Source organism: Impatiens glandulifera, chromosome 1 (assembly GCF_907164915.1).
Source record: "Impatiens glandulifera chromosome 1, dImpGla2.1, whole genome shotgun sequence".
Taxonomy (NCBI): Eukaryota; Viridiplantae; Streptophyta; class Magnoliopsida; order Ericales; family Balsaminaceae; genus Impatiens; species Impatiens glandulifera.
The window spans coordinates 81,439,823-81,456,158 of record NC_061862.1 but is presented as its reverse complement, the minus strand read 5'-3'; the positions used below and the strand labels follow the sequence as shown (position 1 = coordinate 81,456,158).

General features: G+C 32.4%; 1 protein-coding gene across 1 annotated transcript; it reads left to right on the top strand.

The window, feature by feature from the left end:
• The first annotated feature begins 6,972 nt into the window (after positions 1-6,972).
• LOC124934074 (secreted RxLR effector protein 161-like) lies at positions 6,973-7,668 on the top strand. Its single transcript, XM_047474548.1, has one exon. It carries the CDS (start codon positions 6,973-6,975, stop codon positions 7,666-7,668), a length of 696 nt encoding a protein of 231 aa, XP_047330504.1.
• Positions 7,669-16,336: the final 8,668 nt, after the last annotated feature.

Below are 16,336 nucleotides of genomic sequence, written 5' to 3'. Positions count from 1 at the left end.
TGTTCTTGACTTGGTCAAGAATTAGAGAAGCCATAATTTTGATATAGATCGTGGAATCATGATCTGTGAGTTGTAGATGATTCATATGATTATGGTGAACAAAAGTCCTAACCCTAACCCTAATCACGATCAATCGATCTTTACAAAGATCAATTTTAAAAAACCAATTTTAGGTCAAAATTTGGGATCTTTTGAATTATGACATTTCAAGGCCTAATTCTTGTTCCATTAACTTTGAAATGATGAACATAGTTTAACACAACCAAAACAAGAACATCGTAGCAGTTTTGTAACAATTTTTGAAGATAAAATCCAAATTCAAAATTTTCAAAATTACAGTTTGATCAAAATTGATCGGAATGATGTTATCGTGATCTGAAAATCATCCTAACATGTTTACAAACATGTTTATCAACTATTTAAATAAAAAAACAAGATTAAAACTCAAGAACATGAATTTTAAAAAATCCAGATTTTCAATTCAAATTTTCGTTTTTTTGTTTAAGATTGATTTGATCAAACCTCTTTTAACAGAAAGTTCATATAACATCTAGGGATTGATTCTAAACAAATAAATCTTATAATTAAACTCTATAACCAATCAAAATTAGAAAAAAACTAATTTTCAAACACAATTCGAATTACAAAGGATCTAGATGCTCACAAACAATTGGAGAGCACTCCAAGGATGTGTTGGAAGCTTTCCAAACGCTTAGATCGAAACAGTGATCACTGGAGAAGTTTTTATAGAAAACTATTCTTGGCCGGAATTTAAATTCTTCGATTTTGTATGTAATATGTGCAATTTCTTTGATGGATTGATAGAGAATCACATAAGGACTATTAATAGTAGCTTTAGGTCAGTTGAGGAGGATGGATTCAAGTTCAATTTGATCATCTAAAGTTCTATTCCTAATTCTATCCTCATTCGTGGAACCCTAGTTCTAGGAGAAGATAAGGTTAATAGGCACAGGGCTATTGTAGGAGAGGATAAGGCGAACAAGTAGAAAGAAAAATGGAAAGATAAGATCAAGAGATGAAGAAGCTAGAGCTTTTGGAAGATCGCCGAAAATTATCGTGAGTTGCTAGAATTCATAAAGAAGACGATAAAACGACATCGTTTTGATATATATATATATATATATACATATGTATACATACATATGTGTATATACATACATATGTGTATATACATACATATGTGTATATAAGGCACCCTAGTTCTAGGAGAAGATAAGGTTAATAGGCACAGGACTATTGTAGGCGAGGATAATGCGAACAAGTAGAAAGAAAAATGGAAAGATAAGATCAAGAGATGAAGAAGCTAGAGCTTTTGGAAGATCGCCGGAAATTATCGTGAGTTGCTAGAATTCACAAAGAAGACGATAAAACGACATCGTTTTGACATATATATATATACATATGTGTTTATACATATGTGTGTATACATACATATGTGTGTACACATACATACATATGTGTGTACACATACATACATATGTGTGTACACATACATACATATGTGTGTACACATACATACATATGTGTGTACACATACATACATATGTGTGTATATATACATATGTATGTGTGTATACATACATATGTTATACATACATATGTATACATACATACATATGTATACATACAAACATATGTATACATACATACTAATAATATGAAGAAATTGTGTCCTTTAATTTAATGTGCAATGACTAAACTTGGATAGGACAAATTAACAGATATAATTTAATCCGATTATTTTAGGAGTCATACTGCTTTGCTAGAAGCCAAATACGATTAATGGGGTTAAACCTGTAACTATTATAATCGGGTCCTATGAGGTCACATACTTATAGTTGACCGACTAGATAAACGAGAAAGATGGTTAATTATTAATACATATTAGATATTATTAATAATAAGAAATATTATTTATTTGTGAAATAAAATAATATATAATTAATACATATTAGATATTATTAATAATAAGAAATATTATTTATTTGTGAAATAAAATAATATATAATTAATGGTTAATTATGGAGTTAAGATTGTGAAATAAAATAATATATAATTAATGGTTAATTATGGAGTTAAGATTGTGAAATAAAATAATATATAATTAATACATATTAGATATTATTAATAATAAGAAATATTATTTATTTGTGAAATAAAATAATATATAATTAATGGTTAATTATTTAATTTTATTTAATACAAAAGGATTCACTTATTTGCAAGAAAACTGAAGTGAATAGAGAGAGAATTGTTCCTCTTTTAAAACGGCTTTTGCTATATTACGGTGAGAACTCCAAGAGAAAGAAATCATCTTTTAATCTAGCAATTGGATTGCTTCCCTTTGTCTTTTTCGTCCTAGCAGTCGAAAGTAAAAAGATCTAGTCGGGCTCGTGTGGACCAAGTAGAGGAACAACACGTGGGGCTCTCGACTATTCATTACTACCAGATCTGATCTGGTTCACGCATCAAAGGTATATTTCTATAAACTATATATCATGATTCTATCAATTATGCATGCTCATATGATTAGATGTTTAGATTAGATCTATAAATTATTCCGCTGCGAACATCTAATTAACCAAGAGTGGTATCAGAGCGCAAGGTTGCATATATTGAAAGGATCAATAAATTTACTGTTAATTTTGATGCGGATCTATATCGATGATATAATTTTACATAGATTAAGATGTAAAACTATCTTTAAGAAAATAAAAGAAATATTTATTTTAATTGGATTATATAAATATTTGGATCAAATAAATATGATATATTTGTTTTCTAAAAGTTAGGAAATCCCACTTATTAAATATTAATATTTTTCTAGTATGGCCCAGAAATACGATATGAGCATCGTTATGTTTTCTTATAACACGATCTACGTATCGTTATGTATTTTGTAATTTATTTTGATAATTAGATTATTATAAATAATTATGTAATACAAATAAGAACCATGAAGTTCAAGGATGGAGATCCATGAAGGGTGCAAGCATGGAGACTAAAGAAGTTTAGTTGTTTATATATTTTTTTTGCATCTTAGGGGCCATACTAGGATCACAATTTTCATTGCATTGTTTTTATTTATAATAATTTTCACTAATAAATAAAAGACAATCAAAACTTAAGTTCCTAAAGAAAATTGGGGCAATGCCTTTCCGTGTCATGACCCGTGAAGTTTATAGTTTTGGTTGGATAGGTTTCGCAAAAGCGAGGGTGTCTTTCCTCAACCTTAGGCTCCTGAGTATGAATCTATACGGGGATTCATAAACCTTGATACGGTTGTACCCAACAAGAGACCAAAAGGCAAATTTTTGGATCTTGAGGCATGGGGATGAATCCTACATTGAATGTGGATCATCAACCAAGAATTATAAGAAGTTATAATTAGTAATTGTTACTTACCTTGAACACACAAGACCTAAGGCAGTGCAAAAGTACGTTGGGGATTGTCTGTAATGGGATCTTAGAATCATTTTATTCATAAGGGTCTATAAAAACTTGAATAAAATGTGCATTCACTTATTTTAAATTGTTCAATTATAAGTATTTTGCAAATTTCAAAACATAAACTGATTTATATGTCATTTATATTCTGTAGAATATGTCGAACGATAATTTGAAATTCTCTCTACGCTCAATTGTTGAGAAAAACAAGCTCAATGAAACGAACTTCTTTGATTGGGAAAGGAATCTGAGAATTATTCTCAGGTCTGAGGGACGTGAGGACGTCCTAACTACCCCTGTTCCTACTGTGACCGGAACCTCATCAGATGAGGAGAAGGCAACATCAACTCGGGTGAAAACTGAAGCATTACCTGTTACTTGCCTCATGTTAGCTGCAATGGAGCCTGAATTGAAAAATAGGTTTTTGCATTTTGATGCTTATACTATCATAACTGAACTGAAAACGATGTTTCAGGATCAGGCAAGGATAGAGCGATATGAGACTCACAAGGCTATACTTGATAACAAGCTTGTGAAGGGAAAACCAGTGAGTCCTCGTGTGATTAGCCTAACTGGGCTTTTCAAGAGGATGGAAAATCTGGGGACCCCATATGACCAAGAGTTGGCCACTGATATTGTTCTTAGATCCTTACATGATGGTTTTGCACCATTTAGAATGCAATACCATATGAATGGTCTAAAGCATGATCTGAATGAGCTCTATAACATGCTTAAAAATGCTGAAGACAATATTATCGATGACAAGAAGAAGTAAGTTCTAAATGTCAACAATGGGAAGGGGTTTAAGAAGGTGGCTAAGAAAAAGAACAATAACCAAGGGAAAGGCAAGCAAGTTGCCAAACCCAAGGGTGGTGAGAAGCCAAAGATGGCTGCTGATCATGATTGTTTTTACTACAAGGCCAAGGGACACTGGAAAAGAAATTGTCCCAAGTACCTAGAAGACAAGAAGAACGGGACTGTGAGTTCCACTTCAGGTATTTATATTATTCAGATTATGACAACCGATGTTCTCACATTAAATAATGGTCCTACTTGGGTATTAGATACTGCATGTGGTGCTCACATTATTTCATATGTGCAGGGACTTAGAAATAAAAGACAAGTGAAGAAAGGAGAGATAGACCTGTGCGTTGGAAATGGAGCAAGTGTTGCTGCACTTACCGTAGGAGATTTAAGTCTATCTTTACCTTCTGATTTAATATTAGAACTGAATAATTGTTATTATGTTCCTTGCATTACTAAGAACCTTGTTTCGGTTGCTGTATTACATTCTGAAGGTTTTGAATTTAGCATTAAAAATGGAAATATTTCTATTTTTAAGAATGATATTTTCTATGCGACTGCTCCAATGAGTAATGGACTCTTTGTATTGGATCTCAAATCAGAATTGTATAACATAAATAACAAAAGACAAAAATTAAATATTTTGAGTGAGGCCTACCTATGGCATTGTCGATTGGGTCACAATAGTGCGAATCACATGAAGAAGATCCACAGAGATGGGCTTTTAAAAGACAAGGATTTTGAATCCATTGATACATGTGAATCATGTCTGGTGGGCAAGATGACAAGGTCACCTTTCAAAGGAACGTTTGAAAGGGCTACTGAATTACTGGGCGTAATACACACTGATGTATGTGGTCCAATGAGCACTGAAGCTAGAGGTGGCTATAGATACTTCATCACATTTACTGATGACATGAGTAGATATGAGTATATTTACCTTATGTCACATAAATTAGAGTCCTTTGAAAAGTTCAAGGAATTTCAAAACGAAGTAGAGACTCAAAGTGGCAAGAAAATAAAAGCACTTCGATCTGATCGTGGTGGTGAGTACTTGAGCCACGAATTTGATCATCATTTGAAAAACTGTGGGATAGTCACACAGTTGTCTACCCCAGGAACACCTCAGCTAAATGGTGTGTCTGAAAGGATAAACAGGACTTTGTTAGACATAGTCCGATCAATGATGAGTTTTGTTAATCTTCCGGTATTCTTTTGGGGATATGTCCACACTACCGTTGTACTTACACTAAATAGGACTCCGTCAAAAATGTAAACAAAACTCCATATGAGATATGGACTGGAAAGGTTCCAAAGTTGTCTTTTCTGAAAATATGGGGATGTGAAGCTTATGTAAAGCATTTACAAACAGGGAAGTTTGCCCCAAAATCAGATAAATGTTTTTTTATAGGGTATCCAAAAGGAAGTTTTGGATATTACTTCTACAATCCAACTCAGCAAAAGATATTTGTTGCAAGGGATAGTGTCTTTTTGGAAAGAGAGTTCCTTTCCAACAAGTCAAGTGGGAGAAATATTCATCTTGAAACAGTTCAAGATGATGAAGAGCAACAAACTCAACAACAAAATGACATGGATGATGTCGATGCAGAGATGATTACTTTTGAAGGCTCGGGGCCTCAGAACATCCAAGAACTAGAACAAGAGGATCTACAAACAGTTGTAGATCATGTTCCGGATTTAGTTGTTGAACAAGTTGAACCCACTCGTAGATCGGAAAGGCCAAGGGTACAACCAAGACGTTATGATGATTTCATCTTAAATGTAAGCCTTGATGTTCTTATGCTAGAACATAGTGAGCCTTTGACCTATAAGAAAGCAGTGACGGGTCTAGACTCCAATAAATGACTTGACTCCATGAGGTCTGAAATGGATTCGATGTTTGAAAATCAAGTATGGGACTTGATAGATTTTCCAGATGGGGTAAAACCCATAGTTAGCAAATAGATTTTCAAACTCAAAAATGACAAGGATGGAAATGCATCTGTTTACAAGGCAAGACTAGTTGCCAAAGGTTTTAGACAAATTCATGGTATAGACTATGACGAGACATTTTCACCAGTTGTCATGATTAGATCCATTAGGATAATCCTAGCTATTGCTGCATATTATGACTATGAGATATGGCAAATGGATGTCAAAACCGCTTTTCTAAATGGTTTTTTGGAAGAGGATGTGTACATGACACAACCTAAAGGTTTTGAAGATCCAAATCATGCTGGGAAGCTATGCAAGCTTAAGAAATCCATTTATGGACTTAAGAAAGCATCCAGGAGTTGGAACTTTCGATTTGATGAAAAGATCAAAGAGTTTGAATTCATTAGATGCGAAGAGGATCCTTGTGTTTACAAGAAGTTTAGTGGGAGTAAGGCAGCCTTCTTAGTCTTGTATGTGGATGACATACTACTTATTGGGAATGACATTCCGATGCTAGAGTCTGTAAAAGAATGACTGAAGAAATGTTTCTCAATGAAAGACTTAGGAAAGGCCGAGTACATACTTGGAATTAAGATCTATAGAGATAGATCTAAGAGGCTTCTTGGATTAAGTAAAGAAACTTATATTGATAATATTCTTAATAGATTCAAGATGCAAGATTCCAAGAAGGGATTTTCACCCATTCAACAAGGTGTATATCTCATCAAGACGCAGTGTCCTAAAACACCTGTTGAGCTTGAGAAAATGAACAAGATCCCATATGCTTCTGCTATAGGATCTATCATGTATGCCATGGTATGTACACGTCCAGATGTTGCATATGCTTTGAGCATGTGTAGCAGATATCAATCAAGTCCTGGAGAAGCACACTGGAGTGCAGCTAAGAATATCCTGAAGTACTTAAGAAGAACAAAGGATGATTTCTTAGTATATGGGGGAGATGAAAAATTGATCGTACAAGGCTATACTGATGCAAGCTTTCAGACTGACCGAGATGGCTTTGAGTCTCAATCGGGTTATGTCTTTATCCTTAACGGAGGAGCTGTGAGCTGGAAGAGCTCCAAGCAAGGTACTATAGCAGATTCTACAACAGAGGCTGAGTACATTGCTGCTAGTGAAGTAGCAAAGGAGGCCGTTTGGATGAGGAAGTTCCTAGATGAACTCAGTGTTGTTCCTAGCATTTCAATGCCTATCGACATCTATTGTGACAACAATGGTGTCATAACTCAGGCAAAGGAACCGAGTTCGAGCTCCAAATCCAGACACGTTATGAGAAAGTATCACCTTATTCGACACATCATCACTATGGGTGATATTAGGATGTGCAAGGTGCATACTGATGACAACATTGCAGATCCATTAACCAAACCTATGCTTAGGCCCAAGCATGAGAGTCACACTAGGGCTAAGGGTCTCAAGCACATTGGAGAATGGCTTTGAGTTTTCTTTTGTATTACATTATGTATTTATGAGTGTTAGACACCAGTTTTATGTTTGACTTGATGATTTTATGATATATGATATTTCATCCTTATTTATATTGTTTTTATCGATATTGAATAATATGTCCAAATAATTCATTATTAACAAATGGGATCACCTTAAGTATTCTAGTGAATGAAACCCCATTAAGTGAAATGAAGTTTTGAATTATTAAAAGTTTATAGTTTGAAATCATCAAATGGACATAGATGATTTTATAAGTTACTATATTGTAAGCTAACTGATAGCGTCAGGTTTCATGGGATATAAGGACATGGAGATGTCTAGTCAATTACATATATGTGTATGGATGATACATGTAAGACTGACCCACCTTAAGACTCTCCAAAAGAGATTGTAGAGTTTTAAGTTAAACCATGTTTAGTAGATTTCTCAGACATGAGTATGTTGTGGCCTCACTTGATGATTGGTATTTCTTTGACACTGTTAAACGCTTTCCGTAAAAGGGAGTTATAAAGGCAGTAGTTGGGATTGCTAAAAATTGAGTGGGAGCCATAGTCATACAAGAATGGAGAAGTCCTCCTACTTCATGTATACTGTGATACATTGAACAGGAATGGTGTCTCGGCCACTTGAAAAGCGAGAACTGAAAATGCATGGCCATGCTCGCAGGGGCGGAGCCAAGTACAAGTCGGCCCGGGCTGTAGCCCGGGTAGCTTTAAACAACCTATATGTATTTTTATCAATACCGACGGTAAATTACCGTCGCTGTTGATTATTTCCCGTCACTAAAAGACATTGGTGACAGCAAACTATAAAACTAGCCCGGATAGATTTTTTTTAATAAAAAATTAGCCCGGGTAGGTTTCAAATTCTGGCTCCGCCCCTGCATGCTCGGATGGATTAATATGAATCATCCGTTTAATTGACAGTTCAAACTCAGAGTTCAAGAAACATATTTGATAGAAAGGTATGAATGTTACCATATCATCAAATAAGACATTAAGAGACAAATGTATATTATATTGCACACTTGTTTAAGGACAAGTGGGAGATTGAAGGAATTGTGTCCTTTAATTTAATGTGCAATGACTAAACTTGGATAGGAGAAATTAACAGATATAATTTAATCCGATTATTTTAGGAGTCGTAGTGATTTGCTAGAAGCCAACTATGATTAATGGAGTTAAACCTATAACTATTATAATCGGGTCCTATGAGGTCACACACTTAGAGTTGACCGACTAGATAAATGAGAAAGATGGTTAATTATTAATACATATTAGATATTATTAATAATAAGAAATATTATTTATTTGTGAAATAAAATAATATATATTTAATACATATTAGATATTATTAATAATAAGAAATATTATTTATTTGTGAAATAAAATAATATATAATTAATGGTTAATTATGGAGTTAAGATTGTGAAATAAAATAATATATAATTAATACATATTAGATATTATTAACAATAAGAAATATTATTTATTTGTGAAATAAAATAATATATAATTAATGGTTAATTATGGAATTTTATTTAATACAAAAGGATTCACTTATTTGCAAGAAAACTGAAGTGAATAGAGAGAGAAGTGTTCCTCTTTTAAAACGGTTTTTGCTATATTACGGTGAGAACTCCAACAGGAAGAAATCATCTTTTAATCTAGCAATTGGATTGCTTCCCCTTTGTCTTTTTCTTCCTAGCAGTCGAAAGTAAAGAGATCTAGTCGGGCTCGTGTGGACCAAGTTGATGAGCAACACGTGGGGCTCTCGACTATTCATTACTACCAGATCTAATCCGGTTCACGCATCAAAGGTATATTTCTATAAACTATATATCATGATTTTATCAATTATGCATGATCATATGATTAGATTAGATCTATAAATTATTCCGCTGCGAACATCTAATTAACCAACAATACACATATGTATACATAAATACATACATATGTATACATACATACATATGTATACATACATACATATGTATACATACATATGTATACATACATACATATGTATACATACATACATATGTATACATACATACATACATATGTATACATACATACATATGTATACATACATACATATGTATACATACATACATATGTATACATACATATGTATACATACATATATATATATTTAAACAAATATTTTCAACAAAGTAAAAATAAAATAATCACATAAGCCCTTGTTTGGAGTTTATTTTATTTTCATTTTATTTTATGTTTCATGTATCATTGAGATTTTGCCTTATCTTATCTCAATTTTACCTATATATTTTTCGCACCATGACATAACTTAGATGCATGTACTAGGTTTGGAAAATAAGTAAAGTGTAAAAGAAATATTTTATGTAAAATGACTAAAAATTTAGAGTAAAGACAATAATTTGGTATGTAAGACACAACTTCGATGCCCTTTCTCACATATAACCAAACACCACCCAAATTGAAATCTCTTATTTGCGTTTAAAAATGCAAAACATTTTTCTTTTCTCAATTTCTTAAAGAGTAAATTTGGTGACAACTCTAAAAAGTCAAAGGTAGTCAAAATTTTGTTAGACCATATTTTTGGTTTCTCACCTTACTTTAGACGAGATGACTTCTGAGAAAGTCAATTTATTATCTTGTTTTACGAGATTCGAGGGGAAATTAAGTCATGTGATCTAATAAAATTGACATTAAAATAGATTCTAGTTTAGTCTATCATTTTGATTTCTCATTCCATTCGGGATCTGAGAGGAATGTGAGTTATAGGGCAAAAATTATGGAGTCGAAAATCACTTTTAAATGCCGACCACTTTTAGGCGTTATGGTAGTATATTTGAGTTCAAGAGCTTATTTTGAATTGTTATATATCATTTTTGAATGCAAATTTGACACGGTATGTGATAAATATTTTTTTTAACCTCAAAAGAAGTTTTAGTATATTCATAAAGTGAAGTGTTATTCATAGTCTAGATTGAAACATCAAAATATATACATTAGATTACACGAGTATATAAGTCCTGATATATTGTTAATGGTTAATGAAAAATTAACGTAGTGCACACTCACAATGATTTGGATCTTATTGTGAGTTTTAATGATATGGATAACTCGTGGGTTAATATAGGGATAAACCTGCAAGTCAAATATTCATACATAAAATTATAAATATAATTTAACAATAAAAATAGTTTAATGGTTAAAATGTTTATATTTCAAACTTAATGGAGTGTTAAATGAGAATAATAGGGGTATATCATATATGTGGGTGCTAAATTTTAATGTGTGTCTATAATATGGGTATCTTATGGGCCAATATAAAAAACTCATGTACAAAATATATATCCATAAACAAAATTACAAATATAATTTAACAATTGTAAGGGTTCATATTTCACATTCAAAACCATGGTTTAAATCCCAATTGATGCTTTAAGTGAGTTATAAAAAAAAAAATAATGATGATATATGTGGGTGTGACTTTGAGTGAGTGAGTTATATGTGACGAAACTAGCCTAATGGGGGTATAAATGAGTTGAGTAGTTTATTTCAAATTGTAGGATAAACAATTTTTTAAATTTGAAAAGGAATATTAGCAAATTCTTATAGATTAAAGTGTTGGTGAAATTTATCAAATATCTATTTCAATTTTGGTATTTTATTTATAAATAAATTTGATAGGTCTAAATTGTGAAGTCGAAAGAAAAAAATATTGGTTTATATGAGCATACAAGTCATGTTATATTGTTGATGGTAATGAAAGTCTATCAGGTAATGCGCTCACAACGATTTAGATCTTCATATGAGTATAATGAGTTTGGGGATTTCTTTGGTCAATATAGGGAGATTTAGATCTTCATGTCAGTGTAATGGGTATGGAGATTCCGTTGTCCAATATACTAAACAACCAACAGATCACAAGATTAATTACAAAATAAATACACACAATTATAAATGAAATTCAACCATCACAGATTGTATTATGATTAAAGTATCCATATTTCTCATTCGAGACAATAGTCTAAATTTAAGAAAGTTATACATATTTAAATGATATGGTATATCTTAGATTTATATGTTTAGAGAGTGAAATTATAAAGATTTAAATGGGGTGATGTTATCCGTTATATGAGTGAAAATTTGAGTCAATTATATATGAGGAGTTTTATTTTGAATAATAATTATTTTTATATTTTAAAATGAGTAACAACAACGTATTAACCCATTTAAGTGTTACTCGTAAAATTTATTAAAGCTATTTTTAAAATTTTGATATTTTATTTACAAATAAACTCCGTAGATCTCAATCGAAAAATCAAAACAGATACATTAGTTGATAAAAACATATAAGTCTAATTATATTCTTAAATAACAAATTTTATATTTACTATTTATGAAAATTCATGGGTTTATGAGACTTATTTAAGAAAATGTAATAAGGATTAATGGAGTTTTTATCTTTTATTTAAACTTGTAAATAATTTCCGGTAACCATTTAGTTACACTAACATATTAGCATTCATGAATGCATAGTCAACACATAGATGAACAAATGGGAAAAATAATTATTTGATTTAGATCATTAGAGAATGAGATATCAAACTTCAAATGTTCATAAAAAAAAACAAATTGAAAACATAATAATAAAACTAATGAACTTTTGTTTCTCTAATGCTTTATTTGATTCCTATTTTTTTCACTTTTTTTTCTATTATTTATAAATGTAAATAAAACTAATAATAATAATAGAGACATAATAAAATTATTTGATATTTCTTTATTTGTAAATTAATTTTGGGATTCAAATTGTATGTACTTCTCATGATTTAATTTTGCATTATTTGGACATATCATGACTATACCTAGCTAGTCACATGTTAGAATAGATGTTCACTAACTATACTATTGATATGATCGGATATCTTACTTTTAGTCAATCCGGATCTTTTTGCTACCAATTACCATGTTCCCGGTTGCGGACCAATCAAAATATAAGATTATTATTATATTAATAAATCAAGCTGGGTTGAAGAGGAGAGAAGGAGAATTCGGAACCCGGGTTTCATTCCGGGTTCACCCCATACGTCGTTAATGGAATGTCTAGTTAACGTACGGAGCGAAGCTCCCTTCCTCCAACTTCCAGATTAAAAGGAATCAAGATATATTGTTACCAGCGAAGCTCACATCTCTCTAAGCGCAATGTAAGAAGGAATGGAGATATATTGTTACGAGCGAAGTTCCTTTCCCTCAGCTTCCAGGTCAAAAGGAATCAAGATATATTGTTACCAATGAAGCTAAATTCTCTCCAGGCGCCATGTAAGAAGGAATGGAGAGAAGCTGTAAAGAGCGAAGCATACGCCACCCAGGCGCCCCGTTCAACGAAATGAAGATATGCTTTTAGATCGACGAATACTTCGCTTCAAAGGTTTTTAATACCCTAACGTTCATGTAAAACCCCCCAGCACACCCATGAAAAAACCGTTTACCTATCATGTAAATACACTTACTCATGTATGTAAATACAAAAATTAACAAAAATAAATTATTTTTAGATTAAAAATTAAAAAATTTATTAAAAATAACATTATGTGAAGCATACTTCGCTTCAATTACTTATTTTTATATTTTAAAAAATTTATTTACGAGGAGACGCTTTGCAGCGAAGAATATTTCGCTTCAATTACTTATTTTTATATTTAAAAAATATTAAAAATTTTATTTTCGAGAAGTCGCTTTGCAGCGTAGCATACTTCGTTTCAATTACTTATTTTTAAATTTAAAAAATTTTAAAATTTTATTTACGAGGAGACTCTTTGCAGCGAAGAATACTTCGCTTCAATTACTTATTTTTATATTTACAAAAATTTAAAATTTTATTTACGAGGAGACGCTTTGCAACAAAGAATACTTCGCTTCAATTATTTTAATACTGACGTACCCTGACATTCATGTAAAACCTCCAACACACCCATGAAAAGACCGTTTACCTATCATGTAAATACACTTACTCATGTATGTAAATACAAAAATTAACAAAAATAAAATATTTTTAAATTAAAAATAAATAAATTGACGAATAGACGCTTCTTAGTGAAGCATTCTTCGCTTCAATTACTTATTTTTATATTTAAAAAATTTACCAAATTTTATTTACGAGGAGACGCTTTGCAGCGAAGAATTCTTCGCTTTAATTATGTTATATGTCTAGAGAATCTAGCGAAGAATACTGCGCCTAGGCGCCATGTAACGAATAGAATATTTTTGAGCAAAGACTCTTTCGCCCAGGTCCCATGTAAAAAGGAATGAATAGACGTTTTTCGAGAGAAGACTTCTTCGCCCAGCCCAGGTGCCATGTAAAATGGAATGATTGTGAAGCTAGCTTCATTTATTAATTTAAAAACTCAACCTTGTGTCGTTAATGTTATAATTTCTGTGAAGTTATAATCTCTTTATGAAGGATTAAAACATATATTTCCCGCTACAAATCTCACTCTTTATTTTCATAAAAAATTGTTCATATTCTCTCTCTATCTCTCAACGATCATCTTTCTTTGAACGTTGAATCCTTAGAGTTTTCTTCTATTCTACAAGGATTTCTTATGAAAATGTCACAACAAAACGAAGTCAACAACATGCCAATGGATACTTTGTAAGAGCATAAACGAAACCGCCCCAAATCCTGAATCCAACGACAATGCCGACAATAGACGGGAGAGGTAGGTTATTTTGATTCATATTGTGTTTAAAGTTTTTTTATTAATATTAAACCCGTTAATTCCATTTCTTTTGTGAAATAATGATTTATGTTATCCCGTCGAAAATAATGCATTCGAGGTTTTACTTGAATAAATATGAAAGGAAGAGGAAGAGAAATACGAATACGAATACGAAGTCATCGACGTATGAATCAGTTTCTACAGTTGCTGTCGAAGCTACTGATATTGCTACAGGTACTACACCTGTCGATGAAGATTTACCACCACCTCCCCCCAAAACCACTGATATTGCTACAACTACTACACCTGTCGAAGAAGAGTTACCACCACCTCCCCCAAAAACGAAAACCATCAAAAAAAGGAAAGTGGTATTTCTAACAAGATCATCCCCTCATGGCCTTTTTCACATGATTCCTAAATTGAGCGTAGAACAGAAGGAAACTGTGAAGCAAATCGGGTTTGGTTCTCTTCTTACATTGGGTGTCTCCAATTCCCCAGGTCATTTTTCGAAATACGTAGTCAGATGTTTCGACCCAGATAAGAGTTCTCTAGTATTGGCCAACGATGATGAGATCCTTATCGATGAAGATCTCGTCCAGCTCGTGTTGAACCTCCCGAGAGGGCCAATGAACGTAGTTGAGTCCGTTGGGGCGGACAAGAATAAGGACCCTAATTTTTTTAATTTCTTGAGGGATGGAGCGGGGAAGAATCAACTTCAGCTCCTGAAACACGTTCTATGATACCCAAGATATTAAGTAACACAAGTGCAAACAACGATTTTAAAATCGACTTTGTTGTCTTTGTTGTCTCAAGTTTTTTATGTCCAGTTCAAAATTCACGAGTTAGGTAAACATGTATTCAAACATATTATATATATTTAATTGTATTTGTGAATACTTACACATGTATATTATTAATTCAGGTTCAAAATTCTCAAATCCTTAATGGATGTTGATAACATAAAGGACCTGAACTGGTGCCACTTCACACTACAACGATTGGTTGAAAGTGTAAGAAATTGGAAAGAAAAAGAAAAAAAAGATAAAAATCCATATTTTGATGGACCTCTAACCCTTTTATTGGTAGATAATTACTCACTTGTATATGATTTATACATATGAAATATTTACTAACATGTTTCCCATTCCTTTATTTCAGATTTGCTACCTAGATGGTGTTTTTGTGAATGATGTACTCCAGCCTTATGAAAGGTCTTTTCCAATCATCTCTTGATGGGATGACATCACATTGTTAACATTAGAAGCTCGCGCAGGTGGTTTTGGACTGGGCAGAGCAAGGGCACACCTAACAGATAAAGAACCTGAGATTCTAGTTAATTTATTGGAATTACTTGAAGATGGTGAACATGTATGTTGAAAGAAGAAATTGACTCACAATTTTCTATACTTTCTTGTTTTTAGACTAAAAATGTATGTTTTTAATAATCGGCAGATGTTAACATCCAAAGTATTGCAAACTTTTAAAGATACATCACAACAACTTAATTACCTATCAAGAGAGTTGAAGAAACGCAACATCGATCCGAAGCCTTTTTTTAGGCTGGTTTTCTGAACCTAAGAGAGTCTGAAGGGTTCATGAAACACGTGAAGGTGAATAATGTTGAGGTTTGTGTAAGTAGGAAAGATCCTCCAAAGGAGGCACTTTGGGACACTTTAGAGAGTGCGGGCTTGAAAATCAATAGTCCCCTGGTTGAATACCTTTGTGAGGATGCAGTTGAGAACAATGAAGATAATCCATCACCCTCTGTTGAACCGAATTATAAGGGTGAACGGAAGGAATAGGGTGAGGAAACCAAAGCTTTCGAAGCTTCTAAAGCTGATAAATCTTCTGAAGATGAAAATGAAGATGAAGATGATGAGGGTGAGGAAACCAAATCTTTAGAAGCTTCTAAATCTGATGAATCTTTTGAAGATGAAGATG

Bases quoted from the DNA above. Each gene is read 5' to 3' on its own strand.
- LOC124934074 (XM_047474548.1), top strand. From the start codon at position 6,973: ATGAACAAGATCCCATATGCTTCTGCTATAGGATCTATCATGTATGCC.